This window comes from Notolepis coatsorum, assembly GCF_963971535.1.
Source record: "Notolepis coatsorum genome assembly, chromosome: 4".
In the NCBI taxonomy this organism is placed as follows: domain Eukaryota; kingdom Metazoa; phylum Chordata; class Actinopteri; order Aulopiformes; family Paralepididae; genus Notolepis; species Notolepis coatsorum.
Genome location: NC_140168.1, coordinates 125,553,420 through 125,577,382, shown reverse-complemented (window position 1 = coordinate 125,577,382; position 23,963 = coordinate 125,553,420). Strand labels below are relative to the sequence as shown.

The window sequence follows — 23,963 nt, the reverse complement described above, 5'->3', positions numbered from 1 at the left end:
GACTCTACGTCTTTTAGCCCAATACGATTCATAAGAAGCCATCTTAACCCATTAACTCCCGGATTGAAAGGTATATAATAACGTATAGGTTACAACAGGTCTAAATAGAAAAGAGGTGGTGCTGATTATAATTTTTTTGTTATTACTTGGCCAGTGTTTTGCAGTGAATCCTCCAGTCCTCTTCTCTTGTAGCACAACCCTGAAAATAGAGGGGAAAAAATTATTAAAATAATATATGCATAAAACAAATATATATATCAGCCAAATTATTAATTTATCAGGTCCTTCCAACATATTTTAAAATATTTAACCTCTTCCACCGGAGCCTATTTTCTGAAAATCCGCCTAAAATATATACCTAGGTAAATGGAATATTGCTCCACTTCTACAAGGGCCATTTGCATATTCTTGTATAGCGTCATCTATCTATCTAATGTATATTCACAGTGTCAGAAATATTGTGTCTATTACTAGGCTTGCTTAAATTGTGATGAAACAAAGGAGAATATTAATTATGATTTTTCTTTGCATCTTTGACAGTGAATAACACCATGCTAATAATGACCAAACATTAAAAACTGCCACTGATCTTATTCAATACCTTCTTGAGTGTAAAATAAATAAAGGGAAGATTATTAAACAGAAGGTTCTGTAGATACTGTACTGAATTCTCCCATCCGGACCAATGTAATTTGAAATATTATCATAGAATATACAATCATAGAATATACAATAGCAGGCTCATAAATTACCTTATTATAGCCAATTCGCACATTTATATATATACATATATTATCTTTCAAATGCCCGAGTTCAATTTGGATTTAGTATCACCAGCATGCATGAGAACAGATAATGAAATCTACTGTAATGTACAGTAGCTTTTTTATTTGATCAAGGTGGCACCATTTTGAAACTTTTCAAATCTAATTGTTGCTGAATGCTAACAATAGGGAAGATAAACTAACTATGTTTCAATATTTGTCATAAACGTTACCTTTTGTGGTAGAATGATCCCGAATAATAGCAGTTATTGGAATCATTCTCGAAGTCAACTTCCTTTCTGTTTAACTTTCTGTCTAAGTGCATGTCTACGGCTTGGGGGGGAAACATACACTTTAGAATCACCAGAAAGGCTTTCGAAATAGTGAAATGCCATGTTGGCCTCAATATTTTCAAAACAAATTATATGAAAAGGTTATGAAATTAACAAGAATGTGATAAAATATGTAATAAAAACAGAGCTCAACGCAGACATTTGATCAGTAGAAATCCATTTGTTTCCCCCATACCAAGATGGCGCCGTTCTCGTGACGTCAGAGTGTAGCTGATGTTAGCTTGCTAAGCTATCAGATTCGCATGGTCTGTGTAGCTGGCTAAAGCTAGCAGACTCGCATGGTCGAGCTGACATTAGCTGGCTAAGCTAGCAGACTTGCATGGTTGAGCTGACGTTAGCTGGCTAAGCTAGCAGACTCGAATGGTCTGTGTAGCTGGCTAAGCTAGCAGACTTGCATGGTTGAGCTGACGTTAGCTGGCTAAGCTAGCAGACTCGCATGGTCTGTGTAGCTGGCTAAGCTAGCAGACTTGCATGGTTGAGCTGACGTTAGCTGGCTAAGCTAGCAGACTCGCATGGTCTGTGTAGCTGGCTAAAGCTAGCAGACTCGCATGGTCTGTGTAGCTGGCTAAGCTAGCAGACTTGCATGGTTGAGCTGACGTTAGCTGGCTAAGCTAGCAGACTCGCATGGTCTGTGTAGCTGGCTAAGCTAGCAGACTTGCATGGTTGAGCTGACGTTAGCTGGCTAAGCTAGCAGACTCGCATGGTCTGTGTAGCTGGCTAAGCTAGCAGACTCGCAGACGTATAGCTGACGTACGTTAGCTCGCGCTGTTATAAGTTAACGCTACTTTCCAGGCCGGGGGTTTTGACATTTTCAAACCGTGAAACCGGTTACCGGCACATGCCTAATGTGAATAACATAATACATTATATTGTCAAGGACTTACCAAAGACTTGTGCGCACTTGACTAGTCACGCTGAATGAAGACACCATGGCGCCAAGTTTTTCTTTTAATGCCTCAAGTCCCGTGAGATCTTCTAGCTGGCCTCGCGAGTTGCTTACGACCTACCCCCTCGAAGGGGAGGGGGGAGGGGAGGGGGGATTATCAGCACTACGTTGTAACCATGTAATTTCATTGTTGGGCATTTCAACATTGAAAAACAAGCATCTATACTAAATCGATTCAACAACAGTTTTTCAAATGTTGAAATGGTGTCTGTAATTTAGATATTGAATAAACATAGCTTTTTCAACCTCAACCAAAAATAACCAATCTGACCAAAATCCAACATTTAATTAATGTCTTTTGCTATCATGTTTATTTTTTGTTGGCTGGGTTTGCATGCGGATTAAGGGAGATGTCAATCTGTTGTCGACGGTGGTAGTACAGGCGCAGTACATTTAGCTGTAAAAGCCAGATCAAGCTAAATAGCTTCTGTAACATGAACGCAACTACTCTGTATGATGCCATGTTGGCTGAGTTTGCAGGGAGAGGTGGGCTATCGCGTCATCGGTTCAGGAAAATGCGCATATAGGCTTGTAAAGACGGCGACGCAAGAGGGGCGTCTTCAGATGTTCCCACTCTGGGACCCGGTTTCAGAAAATAGCGCCTTCAGGCTCCCAGAATGCAGTTCCGTGTGGATGAAAGGTGCATACGATCAAATATTTTGACTGATACGATCGAAATTGGTTTAATCTGGACATGGCATTAGATGTGCCACGAAAGGCTTCTCCACTAAATCGGGATCGTCAATCAATCATCAATCATTCACTAGCTCAGCGACAGTGTAGACACTGGCAGAGGCCATGGATTTCATACATTATTTCATACATGTATGAATAATTCATTAGATGATAGACTTTAGAAACAAAATCTTGAACATGGGCCAATTTGAATTTGTAGAAGAGACATGACATTTTTTTAAAGATTTGTTTCCGACGTTCATAAGTATCATGTTTAAACTTTTCCTGCACTATGAAGCTGATTTTGTTTTCAGAACATCGCACAATATTAGATTAGATTAAATTAAACTTTATTGTCGGAGAACAACATTATGGGCAGCCTACATATTAGTCTACAAGCTGCATCAAAAGAACACACCTGGTTTAGCAGGAGGGGAGGTTTGCGCGGCAACACCTCTACTTCCTTAGGCGCCTAAGGAAGTTCAAAGTGAGTCAGAAGATCCTCAGGAACTTCTACTCATGCACAATAGAGAGCATCCTGACTGGTAACATCACCTCCTGGTTTGGGAATAGCACCGCACACGACCACAGCAGACTACAGAGAGCGTCAGCCGAACGCACAATTGGAGGGGGGCTTCCCACTCTCCAGGACATTTACAACAAGCGTTGCAGGGTCAAGGCTAAGAGAATAACCAAAGACTCTAGTCACCCAAACAACTGCCTCTTTGAACTGCTGCGGTCAGGCAAGCGCCACCGGAGTCTCATGGCCAGTACAGAGAGACTCAGAAGGAGCTTCTATCCCCAGGCCATCAGGATGCTCAATGACTCCATGTAACAACCCATCATCTTCTACACTCACTGCACACACATCCACATGTACACTCACTTTTAAACAAACACTCACCTTAACACTCACTTTTGACACTTTAACACCACATTATATTTATCTATTATAATTAACATTCATACCTCATTTGCAAACGCACCTTACCTCAATGTTTTGTACCTCATTTTTTGCATTGTACCTCACTGTTTACTAATTTTTACTACTTTATATTGTATATTGTACTGTATATTGTATATTCCTCTGTACTTACAGTAGTAGTAGTAGTGTAGCTGCCAGCTGCCACACCTTTCCTTTCATTTTCTGGCATCTGAAAAGAAAACATCTCCAATAAGAAAGCTGAGGTGAAGCAACAAGCTGATGGCACCAGTGGGGATTCAAAGACATGTCTGAACCTATTCTGTATGCTGCTTCTTTTCAAATCAAGACCCACATTTATCAACCTTTGACCCTTTCATGGCATAATAATCTGAAAGGTGTCAGCTCTGAAATAACACCAGCGCTGCTCTTTCCAACCTGCAGCACACATTACTGTATTACTGTATTACACCATCAACACCATCAGAATTAAACAACTCACCAGTGCACAGCTCAGCTCAGTCCAGGCCATCTTTAGCAAACATTCTCAATCTATATTATGTATGGATTCAGAATGTGGAGCAATCTTATTTTTTTTATCCACTTTTTTTCTCCATTTTCTATTTTTCTCCCATCCCAATTTCGTGTATCCAATTCTTCCCTCCCCTGTCTTGAACGTTGCTAGACTATGCCTCCCACTGGTCGGCTGTAGTGAGGATAGAAGCCTTGCATCACGTGTCCCCTCCGGTCAGTGGCGGCTTCTGACCAAATTTCTTGGTGAAGCACAAAATTATTATATTATATTATATATTAAATTATATTTTTTAAACATCCCCAACGCTGCAACACCCCCATTCCTCCCAGGTGTCAGGCTCCTCATTCGCTTCCATTCATTTTGGGGACCATGTTTAAATATCATACTTCTGAAGTATAAACAAACTATACTGCTGTGACGATTTCAATAAAACAGACCATTCTGAGTCAATGGTACAGCAAAACTGTACATTGGAATATCTAACATGTATTTACCACCTTCCTCTGCACAAGGCCACAGATGGGTTTTATGTAACACGAGAACAATGAATGAATGAATGAAAACTTTATTTAACAGATTGCAGAATGGGTACAATACAGTACGGCTCAATACACACAATTGTTAAGGGGATGCAGACCAGAGAAAGACTTTCATCTTGTTTACATCAGGGTCCCCCATTTTCAATTTATACCTAAGAGAGGAGAGGACAGGGAGAGGAGAGGAGAGGAGAGGAGAGGAGAGGAGAGGAGAGGAGAGGAGAGGAGAGAGGAGGAGTGTTCGATCCTAATGCATTGTCCCGTGGGATTATGCCCCCCCCCCCTCCCTGCGGCGATATTAATATTTGATTAGAAATGCAAGCAAGGCTTGCCGCGGGCAACTCATGTGGTCCTTGGGGGCTACCTGGTGCCCGCGGGAACCGTGTTGGTGTATTACACACGCAAGGCCACAGCGGGCCAATGAATTCATAATCACTGTAAAATATATATATATATTTTAAATCCACTCACCACACAACAGCCAAAGCAGTGACCGATCTCATCTTCCATTGAATATTGCAGCTTCTCCATCGTGACAAGTCCGACTCGAGTCGAGACACGTTCTTTTATCCCATGGAAAGTGTAAACAATTGACCACCGGTATTTTGAGCTCATGGGAGGTTCGGGGGGGAAGGCAGCGCATTAATTTGATTCCCTCGCGCTCTCGTCCCCCCGCCCCCCTCCTCCTCACGAGCTCCATGTAACGCGGAAGTGCAGTGGTCTATGCCATGTCGCGCAGCTCCTCTCTGATTGAGTCTCAGACCGCTGAGGACTGTCAATCATTCAACCCGCGTTCGTGAGTAGCGTGCGCAAAGTTGCACGGGCGGGGCTTAGATGACTCAAATAGCCTATTTTGATTGGATAATAGAATAAAAAGATCAACTTGTGCAGGGAAAGTTGCACTTGAGTGATTGACAGCTTGCATTACTGCCGTTATGTGAGCACTGCAGGCCTGATCAGAGAGCTCAGAGAGCTTGGCCATTTTTGAAGAAAAAATGTATTCACTGGATTTTTTTTACAGAGAAAAACATTTCTAAAAAAAAAAAAATAATAATAATAATAATAATAATAATAATAATAATAATAATAATAATAATAATAATAATAATAATAATAATAATAATAATAATAATAAAAAAGAAATATGTATATATGTAAATTACTAATAATTATGAGTGAATTTGTGTTTCACGTGTTGTCATGGAATAACCTCCACTGTCGCATCTTTTCACCACAGCAGCTTGAACTCTCAGTGGCTAGGAGTAACGCGTGGGAGGCTCACGCTGCCCCCGATACTTCCTGTTTCTGCCGCACCGGCGTCACCCAACCGACCTGTAGGCGCCGCTGTCCACAACGTCCAATCCCCACCCTCTAACACTGCCAATTGTGTTAGTATGACGGCCGGCCAAGCCGGTAGCAACGCCGAGAGCTGGGCTCGATGCCAGCATATATGACCAGCCTTGCCCACTGCGCCACTCAGCCGACCCCAATGTGGAGCAATCTTGAAATAATATTTCACTTTAGTAGAACTTGTCAAGTTTCAGCAGTTTTACCTCGATCTGAGATAATCTAAGATAGTGACCACTAGGGCTGAGCCCGAAGCCTGTTTTTGGGCTTCGAACTTCGTCAGGGTTCTTAGAACGGACGTTCGAACCTTTGTTTTTAATATTAATAAAAATAAATCTAATAAAATGTTTCTTTTATATTTAAATAAATATCCTCAAACTAAATCCCCAATTTGAATAAAGTGATTAATCTGATTAAATTAGTTAATTTTTTATTACATTTTTATTAAATCAACTTTCTTTAATGAATATAACTCATCAGTTTTAGTACCAATATATTGGTGTAGCCTAAGCTTTATCTGCAACTGTGAAGAAAAACCCCATTGGTTTAAACAGAATGAATAGACACATTTTATATATATATATATATATATAAAAAAAAGGAAAATGTTTTATTAAAAATAAAAAATTTGAATGTTGATTTAGAATTTGAATGCCAACGTAACGAACGAAGGTCTGAACGTTCGAACATTTGGGCTCAGCCCTAGTGACCACCGCTGTCCCTGCCGTCCGCTGTCAACGCCACCATTCCTCCCAGGTGTCAGGCTCTTGATTCATTTCCATTCATTTTGGGTACCGCAGAGGAAATATAGAGCTCATCTCTATATCATATCTCAGCCCCTCAAAGAATGTCTTCAGCCCCCCCCCCCCCCCCCCATTTCCCCCCTATCCTGTGTCCCCCCCCTCCCCTCCCCCCGCTCGACCCATCTTATGGGGTTTCCCCCTCCCCCTTTCTCACTATAACGGGACCCTCCCCACGTCATGCTGGTCTTCTCCTCCCGGGTCTCATAGCTAGTGATCTGGGCGGGAGCCATTCAGCCATAGTCTCTCCTTGTTGTAACATTTGATCTTCTCTGGTTAAGCCATTTGACTGAGTAAGTTATTCCTATCAATTATATCTCCTACAGTACCTAGTCTAAATATAGCAGACCTATGAACACACTACTGCCGTCAATACAATTCGGAGTCAAAAGGTATATGTTTGTTTTGGCATTTGATGTGTCCTCAATGTGTCAATTTGTTGTAGGTTTGAGTGTGCTGTGTATCTTTGCCCTGCATTGAATGTTTTGCGTGTGGTTACCATGGTGGCTTAAGTGGATAGATTCACCTGGACCCACAGATAGATTCACCTGGACCCACAGATAGATTCACCTGGACCCACAGATAGATTCACCTGGACCCACAGATAGATTCACTTGGACCCACAGATAGATTCACTTGGACCCACAGATAGATTCACCTGGACCCACAGATAGATTCACCTGGACCCACAGATAGATTCACCTGGACCCACAGAATCCAGGAAGAAAATATACTTTCTGAGAGTTACTTACACGCCACCCTCCACCCTCCACCCACCACCCACCACCCTCCACCCTCCACCCTCCACCCTCCACCCACCACCCTCCGAGCATGAAGTGTTACAGTGCCACCCGCCACCTGGTGCACAGACAGAGATATGTGCACCACAGACACACATGCACAGAGTGGTCACTAGCTTACTTGTACATGCCTTTAGATAGAGGTTCTACTAAATTGAAATATCCCTTTTACCCTTTCACATTTTATTTTTACTAAGATAATAATAGAATAATAATTATAATAATTATATTAATATATTATTATATTATATATATTATATTAATATAATAATTATATTATATATTATATAATAATTATTATATTATATTATAATAAATTTTACAGGTTAACCGTCTGTAGTGTGATAGTAAAGGGTTAACCTTCTGTAGTGTGGTAGTGAAAGGGCTAACCCTTTGTCGTGTGGCAGTGAAAGGGTTAACCTTCCGTATTGTCGCAGTGAAAGGGTTAACCTTCTGTAGTGCGGCAGTGAAAGGGTTAAACTGTTTGGTAGTGTGGCAGTGAAAGGGTTATTAAAAGGGGCCCCCCATAACCCAATATAACACTGTGTGATCCAGGAACTTCCACGTGTGGAACGACTGCTGGATGGCCCGCCCGGACCTGCCCCCGGGTCACGGAGGCTGGCAGGCCGTGGACGCCACCCCGCAGGAGACCAGCCAGGGGACCTTTCGCTGCGGGCCCGCCTCCGTCAACGCCATCCGCTCCGGCCAGGTCTACCTCAAGCACGACACGCCGTTCGTGTTCGCCGAGGTGAGCGCGGGGAGATTATTAGGACCACCGACCAATTCAGAGCGTTTCGGGGCCCAACACTGATTGTACTTATTTTATGGCATTATTAAAACCCTTTCACTATCACACTACAGAAGGTTAACGATAGGTTATGACTATAACCAAGTTCTGTTAGTTAGGGGCGATGCTTGGCATCACTACTGCACTATCTCGCGTACGTGCATGCGTACTGAATAAACCACAAATGTACCTCTAATACCAGTATTAGTCTGACCACACCCCTCATCAGCTTACCTTCATAAGCAGGTGTGTGGTCACCTGCTCTCCTCCTTCCCAAGCTTTCACCACAAGGTGAGGACAAGGGCTGCAGCGGCCGTCTGATGCCAAGCATCGCCCCTAACTAACAGAACTTGGTTATAGTCATAACCTATCGTTCTGTATCGTTAGTGGCTTAGCTTGGCATCACTACTGCACAAGGGAGGCCAAGCGGAGCCACTTGGCTGACAAATACACCCCGCTGACAGCCCCCCAAAACCATCAGAACAGGGAGGGCCGAGCCCCCCCGACCCCCCCTAATGGAGGGTATCCCCCCTATTAGAGGCTTCACGGGAAGGCGACGGACCCGACCGTGCGAAGAGGCACTCAAGCAACTTAACGCACAGGGTGAGCAGACCGTGGCCTGACCCCACGACTACACACACGCACAACCCGCATGCCACCCGGGAACAAACGGAGGAACAACCTCGTTACTGCCCCCAGAATCACGGGGCCAAGGGCAAACCCAACCCTGTGGCAAGGCCGTAGCAGCGGAGCGCGAAGGAAGACCCAGACCCACCAAAAGGACTGGACTCCCTGGAATGGGGGCCCGGAGAAGTCCATGATGCCAGCATCAAGACCCCACCAGGTGGGCACGTAGTGCCCCGCCCCCCACATCGCCAGCGTATTCGGACAAAGGCCCCTCAGTTACTGCACCTGGTATTCCCAGGCGGAATCCCATCCAAGTACTAACCAGGCCAGAACCTGCTTAGCTTCCGAGATCGGACGAGATCGGGCGTGTTCAGGTTGGTATGGCCGTAAGCCGAGCGGGCCCCGTCCCCCCAATAGTACACCGCCTGGCACACTGACCCTGCAGAACAGGCAGTCAGCATGGCCGTAAGCACACAAAAAGGTTAACCAACGGAAGCAGGCAGTGCACCGGGGAAAAACCAGGCAACAGGCTGTTAACCCTAGCCTGGAGACTGCGGACGAGACAGGCGCCAGAGGGGACAGCTGAACACAGCCGCCCCGGCGGAAGGAGCGTAAGCTGGCGGTGTTGCATGACCAAGCCTCCATTTAAAAACCCCCACCCAGAGGGGTCGAGGCAGAGAAGGCTGACACGATTGGCAGACGTCATGAACGTGCAGGGGCACCCTCAAACGGTGAACCCGGGAGTTGACACTGCTCCAACACACCAGGGAATCAACCACCTCGGTGTTACCCAATGCGGTGGTTGTTCCTATAACCCCTCAAGAAAAAACTCCAAAACACACCTGCGGGCATACACCGGCTATACCGCAGTACAAGTGTTTCAGTTTCCAAAAAGGGTTAACCCAGGCCTACGGGTCGCAAACATCACTTCGGACCGGGCCTGGCGGTACGGGAAGCACAGGGTCACCAGAGGAGGTCAAAAAACCACCCCCACAGGCCCCTCTTCGCCATGCGTGAGAGAGGAGCGAAAAATAATGGAGAACCAGCCCCTAAGCACACCGTACCTGGTATTCCCCGGCGGTCTCCCAACCAAGTACTAACCAGGACCAACCTGTGTAGCGGCCGAGATCCGACGAGATCGAGCGCGTACAGAATGGCATGGCTGTAAGCCATGACGACAGTGCTGAGTAAAAACATACCCAACCAGGGTCTCCATAGCGCTTAACCCTGTGACACCCAGACCGACCCGGCATTTTTCCCCCTGAAAAAAGCCCAAGTCCCTCAGGGTACCAGAACAGCAGATCTGCATCCCCGGCGGACAACGGGTTCAACTGATCTGGACCAGCGTGACCAGAACCAGTCCCGTGCCCTAACCACGCCGACATGCCTACTCCAGGAGAAGGGCAGATATGCGTGTTGATCTTAACATGAAAAGAAGGCGCCACCCAGACGTTCGGACGAACCGCGCCTGGTGGCCCACCCCAAGGGCGTGAGACCCCACTACATATGTTCAGATCCATCCCGTCATCATCCCCCAGACATGAACGAGAATCCGTCGACAACCCACCCAGGTCATGGGATGTGGTCGTCGGAAGAGGAAAAACCCCCATCTCAGTTGCTTTATAAAAACGCTGTTTCAACCACAAGCAACCAAGGCGTGCCAGTCAATCGCCTGTTTACAGCGAGCTAGCACTATACGTGCGTCGGGACACACCCCCATCAACGAACAGGCTATTTAGACCCGTCATTGAATCCCCAAGGCGCCCAGGGGAACGACAAGAGGGGTGTGACACTCCCTAACTCCAACACTTCTGGAATAGAAAGAAGGAAGCATCAACAGTATGTATCCCAGTCTACACAGCCGGGGTAAAAAATGTTCACATTTTTACATCCCACCACCCTCCCATAGGAAAGAGACGGGGATCCCCAGAGAGACTTCCCACGCGAGCTGTACAGATTGAAAAGAATATATTGCACCTTGAGCCATGTAAAAAACTGGTTTTAGGGCCTCCGGGGAAGAGGCACTGAACCCATACACACTCAATAAACGAATTGAATCGAATATACATACAATAGAAAAGGACCCTTCTAGAGGGTCCACTCACTTTGACAATCTGAGGAGGAAGGCTCTGTACTCTGATGGAGGCTTCCTCACATGGAAGAAGGAGTCCGAACTCACAGAAGGCCTGAATAGGCGCTTGGTGAGGAGGAGCCCTGACCACCCCCCCTGAAAACAGATCCATCACATGGACCTGAACAGCACACGGAAGTCCTACCAACAGAGACGCGCACGGTGAGGTACTCTATGGCGGGGGAATTCCTGCGGTGCACACGCCCAATATACCAGGCCGTGGGACCAGGAACTCCCTCCCCCCCCCCCCCCCCCCCCCCGTACGGTGCCGAACCGCCACGTGACGGGAACCTTGAAGGACAGGGGGTGTACCCCTGACCGACAGAACAATGGGGAGAGGAAAGGTTACCAGTTCACCCCTTTACGACCCCACACCCATGATACGACGTAACGACAAAAAGAGAAAAGAGAATATGACACAGTCATAGTCAGCTCTATGAAGCGTTTCACAGCTCCACACAGCGCATGAGCTAACCTGCCATCTGATTTTTACTAAGGAAAAACACAGAATAGAGAGGGCTCTAAGAACCCCGGTCCAACATACACATGTGCTTCTGTGGCCAGTACAACCCAGTTGTAGGTCACATGACACACACAACCCATCATCACCTACAAAAAATGGCAAAAACACTCAACAGAGGAACGCCGTTTTTTTCACAATGAGAGAATACATCATTCTTGATTAGTATCGACCACAGGCCTTGCTAAGCACACATGACAGCAACCAAACCAATTTCCCTTTTTGAAATAAGTTTCTCCAGCAGATTTAGCACAACCTCAGCAATCAAGCTAAGAGTTACATCGTATCCCTACCACACAAAAGACACAATTAATGCACAACATGTCTGATAGGAGGTGATAAAGTCCCCAGGGAACCGGGGGGGAAAACACAATCCTCCTATTTTACCCTCAATACGGCCAGTTAAAACAGGAAAACCTGTTAATGTGTGAACACACTGTTCATTGTCATTACAGTCTGAGAAAGAATATTCTTTTACTCACTTGTCACCAAGCATAGCTTCATAGGTTAGTTACCTTAGTTGTGAGTACACGCCGTGTTACTCACACAACAACCAGATCATTACATCCCGTTTGCACGGAGAAGCTAACTGCCAGTGACAAAAACAGCTCACACATAACCCGCAACGTATCCTAAATGCATTGTGCAACACACGTTTTGGGAAAAACACCGTTATTCACAATACATTTAGCAAAGTAAAACCAGAAGACGTGTTATGAGGTCTGGCCAACCCCGTACCTACCCGGAACGCAGATCAGCGAAGTGCAGTCACAAGACACCGTAGAACACAGCCGTCCTGTGTTGTTCGATCCGGGCAGCGTCGCCGCTCCAACCAGTCGCTACAGTCCTCTTTGTTGACGCAATCCCCGTCCAGGCTCAGGGCAGGGTCGACGAACATCCCCTGTCAAGGATGACGTCGTGGTCAAGAGTGTAAAACATGTTAAAATCAAAGCACGTTCAACAGAATAGCATCAAGCTAACGGCTGCTCCAACCGTTCGGGTGCTATTGCTTCTGCTCGCGAGACGCCAATCTAACGACGCACGCGATCAGAAGCGAGCTCCCGGCGGCGCGCGAGAAGCTAAGCTACCCCGCGCCAGGCAGCAGGCCATGCAGCGATCCAGCAGGCTAACGCAGCAGTTAACAGCTGACCGGCTAACCGTAAGCTATGAACATGTAAACAATGACATAACACTCACCCAGACAGGCCGCCGTTCTGAACCTCTCCTCACTTTTTAAGAGAAAAGAGAAAACAAGACGTCAACACCGCTTCACAACGGTGACTTTCCACATCCGGCGGAATCAGCACAGTACCAACTGGCCTGTATAGCTGACTTTTAACATGAATCTGCCGCTATCGCACATTACATGCACATATCCCCTCGTGAAGGAATACTCTCATTTGGATATGAAAGATGGGGCCTTAACACGGTGACAGAGAGAATCCACTCGTCCAGAACACACAGGGATCACCAGTGTCAATGGTCGCGGCCCACTAGTTAAAACTATAATGGTCTCCAGACCAAGGCCTTCTGTCGCCTAGGCGGCTAAACAAAGGACCCTAGCCTGGGGCCGGTTTCCATAAACTTTGTCAAGTAGCCCCCATAGCACTAACAGACAAGTGGAGCCCGCCAGCAAACACTACTCACCCAACCTGGAACGCACCGCTTCTCACAACAGCGGCATGTCCGACAGTTCAGCTGTGGCCTGACAGGTTTCACCCCAACAAACACAGCAAGGAACTGCAGTTGAGAAGCATGCAGCGGCGTGCTCCCAATACGAAAACCGGTGGAGGGTTTTTAGAATGATCATCATCTTCTAGACACTCCAGTACGAAGACAATATCGCCGTATTTTCTCGAAAAATAGTGAGAGAGAAAATAAAGATATGATGTCAACGCATCCTTGTTTCCCAAGCTGTTCCTAATCCAATTTCTTCCATCATGGTGTCAAGTGTGGGGATCTACCGAGGCACTTCTTCCTTGTGGTGAAAGCGAGAAGGAGGAGAGCAGGTGACCACACACCTGCTTATGAAGGTAAGCTGATGAGGGGTGTGGTCAGACTAATACTGGTATTAGAGGTACATTTGTGGTTTATTCAGTACGCGTGCACGTACGCGAGATAGTGCAGTAGTGATGCCAAGCTAAGCCACTAACGATACAGAACCGTCTGTAGTGTGATAGTAAAGGGTTGACCTTCTGTAGTGTGGTAGTAAAAGGTTAACCTGCTGTTGTGTGGCAGTGAAATGGTTAACCTTCTGTGTATTGTCGCAGTGAAAGGGTTAACCATTTGGTAGTGCGGCAGTGAAAGGGTTAAGGACATGACCGATTCAGAGCGTTTGGGGCCCGACACTGATTGTACTTATTTTATGCCATTATTAACCCTTTCACTACCACACTACAGAAGGTTAACCGTCTGTAGTGTGATCGTAAAGGGTTAACCTTCTGTAGTGTGGTAGTGAACGGGTTAAGCCTTTGTCATGTGGCAGTGAAAGGGTTAACCTTCTGTAGTGTGGTAGTGAAAGGTTAACCGTCTGTAGTATGATAGTAAAGGGTTAACCGTCTGTAGTGTGATAGTAAAGGGTTAACCGTCTGTAGTGTGATAGTAAAGGGTTAACCGTCTGTAGTGTGATGTAAAGGGTTAACCTTCTGTAGTGTGATAGTAAAGGGTTGACCTTCTGTAGTGTGGTAGTGAAAGGTTAACTGTCTGTAGTGTGCTAGTAAAGGGTTAACCTTCTGTAGTGTGATAGTAAAGGGTTAACCTTCTGTAGTGTGGTAGTGAAAGGTTAACCTTCTGTAGTGTGGTAGTGAAAGGTTAACTGTCTGTAGTGTGATAGTAAAGGGTTAACCGTTTGTAGTGTGATAGTAAAGGGTTAACCTTCTGTATTGTCGCAGTGAAAGCGTTAAACCATTTGGTAGTGTGGCAGTGAAAGGGTTAAGTCTGCACGTTTACATTGCACTACTTTTATTGTCTTTTATACCTATTCTTATGTCTGCAATTTATGCATTGTTTTTTTTATTCTGTCAATCTGTGTGCTGATTTTATGCCTATGTTCATTTTATACTATATAGATAGTTATTAATATTTATTGTCATATTAGGGCGGCTACGTGGCGTAGTGGGCAAGGCGCTCGCCACGAATGCAGAGACGCTCGGCTCGCCTGTTCGAGCCCAGCGCTCCACATTGCTTTCAGTTTAGCTGGTCGTTCATACTAATACACATTGGCCGTATTAGGGGGTGGGAAACTGATGGGTGGGGATCGGGCGTTGTGGACAGCGACTCCTACAGGTCGGTTGGTGCGCCTGCGCAGTAGAATCAGGAAGTGTCGGGGGTAGCGTGAGCCTCCCACGCGTTACTCCTCGCCACTGAGAGATCGAGCTGCGCAGGTGAAAAGATGCGACTGCTGTTACCTCAAGTACCGGAGGGGACTTGTGCTATGTATGACTTAGTCCACATTGCAGCCGGCTTGTGGGAGGCAAGAAACAGCGTTCGTGACAGGGGAGGGTTGAATTGGATGATACGAAATTGGGATGGGAGAAAATATAGAAAATGGGAGAAAAAGTGGATACAAAAAAAATATTTATTGTCATATTGTAGAAATGTGTGCATTGAAATGTCTGTAGAGTCTCGACGACATTGAAAATGAGGGTGACCTCATTTGTCTTTTCGAGTATAAATAAAGGTTGATGATGATAATGGAACACAATTACCGATATATCTATCCCATTTTTGCACTTGATTGTACAGAATTAGATTGACGATTGGTGTTTGAGGCAGTAGTGTAGCCAAGGGTATATACGTAGGTATTCAGAAGACTATACCTACAAACCAACACATTTTTATCAAATATCCTCAAACTAAATCCTCAATTTGAATAAAGTGATTAATCTGATTAAATTAGTAAAAAAAATGAAATACATTTTATATATTTTTTTAATCCACTTCTTCTCCTATTTTTCTATTTTTTCGCCCATCCCAATTCCACTGTGCCAATTCTTCCCTCCCCTGTCTTGAACGTTGCTCGCATATTCCCCCCACTGGCCGGTTGTAGGGAGGATAGAAGCCTTGCATCACGTGTGCCCTCCGGTACACGAGGAGGCAGCCTGTCGCATCTTTTCACCTGCAAGTACGTGTAGGAGGCTCACACTGCCCCCGCCATTTCCTGTCTCTGCTGTGCAGGCGTCCACAACGTCCAGATTACCACCCATCGACTTCCACCCTCTAACTCTGCCAATTGAGTTAGTATGACGGCTGGCCCAAGCCGGAGGCAACGCCGACAGCCGGAGTCGAACCCGGTGTCTCTTGCGTTGGTGACAAGTGCAATGTCCGCTGCGCCACCCAGCCGCCTATCAACTTTCTTTAATGAATATAACTCATCAGTTTCGTCAACATAAATAATCCAATAAGGGCACAGTTGGTACGAAAGTGATGGTGACGTCTTGATGGAGCGCAGAGTGCCAAGCAGATGCAGATAGGCTACAGTCTTATACTATAATAGTATAATAGTATAAAAGTATAATATTAGTGTAGCCTAATCTTTATCTGCAACTGTGAAGAAAAACCCCATTGGTTTAAACAGAATGAATAGACCCATACAAAAAATATATACATTTCTTTTTCTTTTTATTAAAAATAAAAAATTCGAATGTTGATTAACGAAGTAACGAACGAAGGTCCGAACGTTCAAACATTTGGGCTCAGCCCTAGCTGACAGGCAAGACCTCCTGTTGGTACTGATGTCTGAGCATTGAACGGGTCTGTTGTCCCCATCAGGTAAACAGTGATAAGATCTACTGGCAGAGGAACTCGGATGGAACCTTTAGCCAGATCCACAGTGAGAAGAAGGCTGTGGGACACCACATCAGCACCAAAGCCGTGGGCTCTGAGGAGCGCCATGACATCACACACCTCTACAAACACCAAGAAGGTACTGACAGAGCACTCATATTAATAATAATAATAACTTTATTTGTATAGCACTTTTCATACAGAGGTTGCAGTTCAAAGTGCTTCACAACAGCAAAAAATACAGGCATAAGCGAGCATAAAAAGATAGACAGGTAGAATCACAGTGTTTCACATTAGGATCTAGCATCCCAATAGGCTCTCCGCTTACAGTTTTCAGTAACACAAATAGTAAAAATAGTTTAAAATGATTCAGTTTAAAAATAGTCAAAAAATTATAAAATAGAACGGACATAAAAAATACAGGCATGAGCGAGCATAGCAAGATATGGCAAATCACAGTGTTTCACATTAGGATCTAGCATCCTAATAGGCTCTCTATTCAGTAATACTCCTGTAATTCATGAACAAATAATCACAGTGTTTCACATTTGGATCTAGCAAATAATAAGAATAAAATGATTCAGTTTAAAAATAGTCATCAGTAAGAAGTAAAAAGTGCTCTATTCAGTAATACTCCTGTAATTCATGAACAAATAATCAGTGTTTCACATTTGGATCTAGCAAATAATAAGAATAGTTTAAAATGATTCAGTTTAAAAATAGTCATCAGTAAGAAGTAAAAAGTGTAATAACCGACACATGAATTTGATAGGCAGTGTAAAAGAGTAGGCAGGGTAAGAATAAATACAAGTTGTGTCAGGATATCCCTGATGTTTCCTCTTGCCACTAGGTGGTAGCAGATATCTATCAGTGAAATGCCTGAGCAAAGAGATAGGTTTTAAGCTGTCTTTTAAAGATGTCTAGCGAGTTGGCTTCCCTGATGTTTTGGGGTAGTTTGTTCCATAGTTTTGGGGCATAGTTGATAAAGGCTGCATTACCGATCCTCTTTTGACTGCTTCTGGGAGCCTCTAGTAGTCCAGCAGCTGATGATCGCAGTGTTCTTGCTGGTGTGTAATTTATTAGAGTGTTGGCGATGTAGCTAGGTCCCTGTCCATTTAGAGCTTTGTATGTAAGGAGAAGGACCATAAAGTCAATTCTAAATGTTACAGGAAGCCAGTGTAAAGCGGCTAGGACTGGACTAATGTGCTCTCTCCTTTTGGTTCTAGTTAGCAGTCGGGCTGCAGAGTTTTGGATTAGCTGAAGCCTCTCTGTGGTTTTCTTAGGGAGACCTGTGAAAAGTGCATTACAGTAGTCTAACCGGCTAGATATGAATGCATGAATTAGCTTCTCAGCATCGTTCTGATTAATAAATGGTCGTACTTTTGCTATATTTCTGAGATGGAAGAACGATGTTTTCGTCACTTTGCTAATATGAGAATTGAAATTCAGTTCTGAATCTATGATAACCCCAAGACTAGTGACCTCAGATTTGATCCAAGGGGTTAGTCCCCCCAGGTTCTTTATTAATGTTTCTTTTTTAGTTTTGGAGCTGATAATTAGAATTTCAGTTTTGTTCTCGTTTAGTTTCAGGAAGTTCTTACTCATCCATTTATTTATTGCCAGTAAGCAGTCTGTAATGGAGCTAATCGCTGTATCATTTGGTTCAGTAGATATGTACAGTTGTGTATCATCCGCATAGCTATGGAAATCTACATTATGTTCTCTGATGATATCACCCAGCGGTAACATGTAAAGGGAGAAGAGTAAAGGACCTAAGCAACTCCCTTGTGCAACTCCATAGTTGTTGTCGTATATATCAGACATGTGATCTCCTAGTTTAACATAGAATTTCCTCCCTCTGATGTATGTTTTAAACCAGCCCAGCACATGGTCTGAGAAACCGACATGGTTTTCAAGACGATCGATTAGAATATCGTGATCGATTGTATCAAATGCTGCACTGAGATCTAACAGGATAAGGATGGAGATCTTATTCTCGTCAGAGTTTAGTCTGAGGTCACTGATTATTTTGGTGAGGGCAGTTTCAGTGCTATGATATTTTCTGAATCCTGACTGAAATTCTTCTAAGATGTTGTTTTCTTCAAGAAAGGAATTTATTTGAACTGAAACTATCTTTTCAAGTACTTTACTAATGAATGGTAGGTTGGATATTGGACGATAATTTGCCATTTCATTACTATCCAAGTTAGGTTTTTTTAGTAATGGCTTTACAACTGCTGTTTTAAAGGCATCCGGGAAAATACCAGTCCTAAGGGAAGTGTTTATGATATCTAGCACAGGGCTTGAAACACTATTAAATACCCGTTTGAAGAAAGCTGTAGGTATAGGGTCAATGTCTGAGGTGGAGGAGTTACATTCTGAGACAGTTTTGCAGAGTACATCTAATGTGATGCATCTGAAACTTCTCATGGTTACATTGCACGGTTTGCCGCAATTAACTTTATTTCCATCATGAGTAATGCTGGCCCTGATCAAGGTTATTTTGTTGTTAAAGAATAGTGCAAGTTCTTCACACTTAACCGTTGATGACTGAGGAGGTGTAGGGGCAGTGTTGAGTAGTACATTAATAGTGGAAAAGAGGATTCTGGAGTTTCCAGCATTTTCTGTAATGATTTTAGAGAAGTAATCTTTCCTTGCTAAGCGGATGGTTTTATTATAAGCAGTTAAAGCATCTTTGTATATATCACAGCATATGGTGGTTTTTGTTTTTCTCCATTTTCGCTCCGCTGCACGACATTTCCTTTTTTCTTCGTTGACCGTATTATAGTTTAACCAGGGCGAGGCTCTAGTTTTCTTCTTTTTCGTTTTTAATGGGGCGACAGCATTTAATATAGATGACATTGCATCATTGAGATTTTCTACCATTTCATTTAGAGAGCTGTCATGATTGTGTGGTTCATGTAGTCTGATAAGAACAATGAACTTTGATTCAGCTTTGTCGTTTAGGAGCCTCTTTTTAACTATGATTTATTTTTTTGTTTTAGTAAGGGTTATTTGAGTATCAAAAAATATACAGTGATGGTCGGAGAGAGGTAATTCAGTTATTGAGATATTTGTTATGCTTATGTTAGTTAGTTATGTTATGTTAGTTATGTTATAACTAAGTCTAGTGTATTCCCAAGCCGGTGAGTTGCATTTGTTATATGCTGTATTAGGTCAAAGCTATCCAGTAGATTTTTTAGTTCCATAGTTTTGGAGTCTGTTTTCTTATTAAAATGGATGTTCAGGTCTCCATTTAGGATCACCTTATCATATCCGGTAACACATAGTGAGATCAGTTCAGAGAGCTCCTGTATAAATATTGGTGAGTGTCTAGGCGGGCGGTATATTGTGACAATAATAGTTGATTCTGTTTTTAGTTCAATGGCAAGATATTCCATTGACATGAACTCGCCTAGTTCTGTGATTCTAAACAAGAGTTTTGAGGAGAAGATTGCTGCAACTCCTCCGCCCCTTTTATTTTTTCTGGGTATTTGAAAAAAGTTATAGTCTGGTGGACAAGCTTCTATCATTATTGATGTAGCTGTGTCATTATTTAGCCATGTCTCTACTAGGCAGATGCAATCTAAGTTATTTTCTTTAATCAGATCATTTACTAAGAATGTTTTATTATTCAGTGATCTGACATTTAGGAAAGCTAATTTTATTTGTTGGACTTCTTTAGAGGAGGTCTGCTTTGGTTTGACCGTGATGGCCCTGAGGTTAATAGCAGGTAAACGCATTGGTGGCGTATATTTTTCACCATGCCATTGGCTGGTTATGATTACTTGTATGTTTTGAGAGATGGCATGGTAATTGTGCTATACTGTACCGTACTGACTGCACTGTGCTTTCGGGGACATTTGATCAGACTAGATGGCCTTGTGTGATATGGGGGGACGGGACGGGGACGGGACGTCTTGTGCTGTACTTCGTGGTGAGATTGTGTCCTTCATGACTATCTCTCGTGCTGGTATGAGCTTAATATTCTTGGAGGCCATCAAGGCATGACGCATGTTTGCTGATAGGAGCTTTGAACCTAAGCGATTTGGGAAGAAGCCATTTCTTTGAAAACGTTCTGGGTTATTCCAGAAAACATTGAAGTTGTCAATGAATTTCAGGCCGTGTACGAGACATGCAGCCCCTAACCATGAATTAAAATGTAGGAGTCGACTGAATGCTTCCTGTCCTCTGCGAAAGCATGCAATTGGTCCACTGATGGACACATCAGTGTTTGTGTACACAGACTGATATTTGTCTAGTGTGTTCATTAAACGTGTGAAATCGTCTTTCAAAGTCTCTGTGCCAGTCTTCTTTCGCAGGATGTCAAACGATCCAGAGTGAATGACAATTTTTGTTATTCCCGGTCTGATTAGTGTTGGAAGTTTTTCGGCTAGCTCTTTCACAGTTGTATTGTCTAGACAGATATTTTCTGTGTTTGCCATCTCCACATACCTTGTTGTGGAATCTCCAATCAGTATGCAGTCTATTTTCTGTGTGAGGTTAGCATTTTTCTTTCCAACAGTTTTGGGGCCGTTTGTTTTTGGGCTAGGCCTAGTCTGCCGGTTCTTTCCACAGTCCTGTGGCCTTGGTGAAGCCTCGTTAGCCTTCTCAATAGCCGGCATGTTAACGCTGGTCCCGTACCTTCGGCGTTGGCTATTGCGACGTTCTCGGCGCATGATAGTCTCTTCGCTGTTAGACGTTCGCTCGGTCTGGGTCGTGTTTGCCAGCCGTGTCGCTAGTGGCTCTGTTTTCCTCATCGTCTCGTCGTTAGCGTGTGCTTCGCTAGCATTAGCGTGAGCTCCGGCATGCCAGCTGTTTGCTTCGCTAGTGTTAGCGTGAGCTCCGGTATTCTTGCTATTAGCGTCGTTAGCGTGAGCTCCGTTACGCTCGCTGTTTTCTTCGTTAGCGTTGTTAGCTACGCTTCTATATCTCTTTGCCTTGGGTGTTGATATGCGTGTTTCCGAGAGTAGGTTGAAACTATTTCCTGGCGGTACCGGGGGTGAGGTCCTGGATCGTTTATTTCTCCTTTTATCCTTGACGGTGATCCACTGCTTTGGTCTAGCTCCTTGGTTGTGCCAAGGACCGTCTTTTGGGTGGTGCTGTTCTGTAGCTACTAGCATAGGCCAGTTCTCAATCATGGTATTGTTGGCTATATTTGTAGTAGCTTCATAAATAGAGTCAATGAGTTGCTCATCCTGCTGTATTTGGTACAGGGTAGAAACCCGAGCCTCCAGCTCTACAATCCTCTTTCTCATCTCCAAGCAATTAGTACATTCTGTGGGAGAGCCGAGTCCCGGCATCTTCCTTTATTTCTTGTCTTTTCAGGTTAGGCTAAGCTGAAGCTAAGCTAGGTACTTAGCTGGTGGTGGTGGTGATGATGATGATGGTGGTGGTGGTGATGGTGGTGATGGTGGTGGTGATGGTGGTGGTGGTGGTGGTGATGGTGGGTCACTCACTTCACAACCGGGGTCTTTATGAAATATCATACAGGAGAGCTGTCTGTCGCTCTCTCCTAAACGGGGCAGCTTCCGTTGGAGCTGTGCTATTACTCACACGACCAAAACCACTGTCGTCTTCCGTCTCGTTAAAACTCAAAATGAAGTATAAAGTATTCTCGCCTTTCATAAATATCCTCGACTTCAGCAGTGCCCGACATAGTCCTTTGTGTGTAGCTGATAAGACGGAGACTTCTTCATCTCGCCGGTCCTCCCACGGAGAGATCTCGCTACTCGTCCTTTCGGTGAAGTACTGCGGTCATAAATCTAAATAAATAAATTCACCCCTAGACATCACACACCTCTACAAACACCAAGAAGGTACTGACAGAGCACTCATATTCACCCCTAGACAACACACACCTCTACAAACACCAAGAAGGTACTGACAGAGCACTCATATTCACCCCTAGACAACACACACCTCTACAAACACCAAGAAGGTACTGACAGAGCACTCATATTCACCCCTAGACAACACACACCTCTACAAACACCAAGAAGGTACTGACAGAGCACTCATATTCACCCCTAGACCAGTGGTTCCCAAAGTCGGGGTCGCGACCCAAAGGTGGGCCGCGAGCAGCCACGGGAGGGCCGCGAGATGATTAAAAAAATAAATAAAAAAAAAAGTAAAAATAAAACGTTTTTTTTTTTTTTTTTTTTTTTTTGTCAGGTCACTGAACTTAGAAGCAGGCCAGGACAGTGTTTCTAGTTGTATTATAAAATTATATTCTATTGTATTCTAAAATGTGACTATATGGTTTTATATTAACTTAATAAATAAACAAAAACTAAAAATCTACTTATTTCAACGAACATTTCAAACTAAATAACAGATTATGCACATAAAACGCTGAAAACAACCGAAGCAACAATAGTATTTTAATGAGGCTATTATTATTATCATTATTATTTTGCAACAAGTTAGCCCTCTCATAAATAGCACATATAAATGAATAACTACCTTGAACTAACTTAATAGGATTGAAGTGATATTTGGCTTAAAAAATCGGTCGCCTGGCAAAAAAATAAATAAAAAAAGCCTGACGATGTGCATTGGGCCGTGGCTCTCTGACGCCTTATTTTCTGGGTCCCGGCCTGAAAAGTTTGGGAACCCCTGCCCTAGACAACACACACCTCTACAAACACCAAGAAGGTACTGACAGAGCACTCATATTCACCCCTAGAGTCACTACCATGCGGGGGGGCAACGACAGCCTGGAGGTCAGAGAAGCGGGGCTTGGGACTTTAAAGGTTGCTGGTTCAAATCCACGGATCATTTGGGAAAGCTATGCACTGATGCAGTGCAGCTGTTCCGCGTGTCAGTCATGCTAGCAAGGACTCTAGAATCCTCCCACCTTAAGGCGAGACGGTACCCCCTAATAGGTAAAACAAATTTTGAATAGATATCACTATGAAAGTTTGTTTGTTTGTTATGTACATATAAACTAAGAAAAAATATATTGCACATTTTCTGAATTGTATGTGTATATAAATGAGGCACTTCCTCATTAAATATGCACACATTTGCATGTATCGCCAAGACACGAATCACCAACATGGATAATGGCAGATTAAAAAACTTGGTTTCATTTTGTTGACACATTCAAAACTAAACTTTTTCCAGAAGGGATTGTGGCTATGTCCTCTTATCAGCCCATACATCAGGAAATACTGTCTACTGTCTTAAAAAAATATCGATTTTCGCCTAGTTTTGGTATAAAATGTACTATAAACTCGGCTATGAATGATATATCAACAAACCATTCTGTAATTAAAAGCAGGATATGGATGGGAACAAATGTGGAAAGTTTGGTGTGTGTAGGTACTAGGGAAATGGAGTTCCATGTCTTTGTGTGTAAGTAAAATGCATAAAAACTAGTTTTTGAGAAAACACCCTCAAAGTTATATATTGTAATTGTGATCTATGGACA

General features: G+C 43.9%; 1 protein-coding gene across 1 annotated transcript in view; it reads left to right on the top strand.

The window, feature by feature from the left end:
• The window catches only part of LOC311226681 (protein-glutamine gamma-glutamyltransferase K-like), a gene marked incomplete at its 3' end in the record, with an annotated part of 168,063 nt that overhangs the window by 111,167 nt on the left and 32,933 nt on the right, over positions 1–23,963 (top strand). The window contains exons 7-8 of the mRNA XM_084312096.1: positions 8,234–8,426; positions 16,514–16,667. Coding sequence (XP_084168222.1) covers positions 8,234–8,426; positions 16,514–16,667 — 347 coding nt within the window. The remainder of the gene's footprint in view (positions 1–8,233; positions 8,427–16,513; positions 16,668–23,963) is intronic.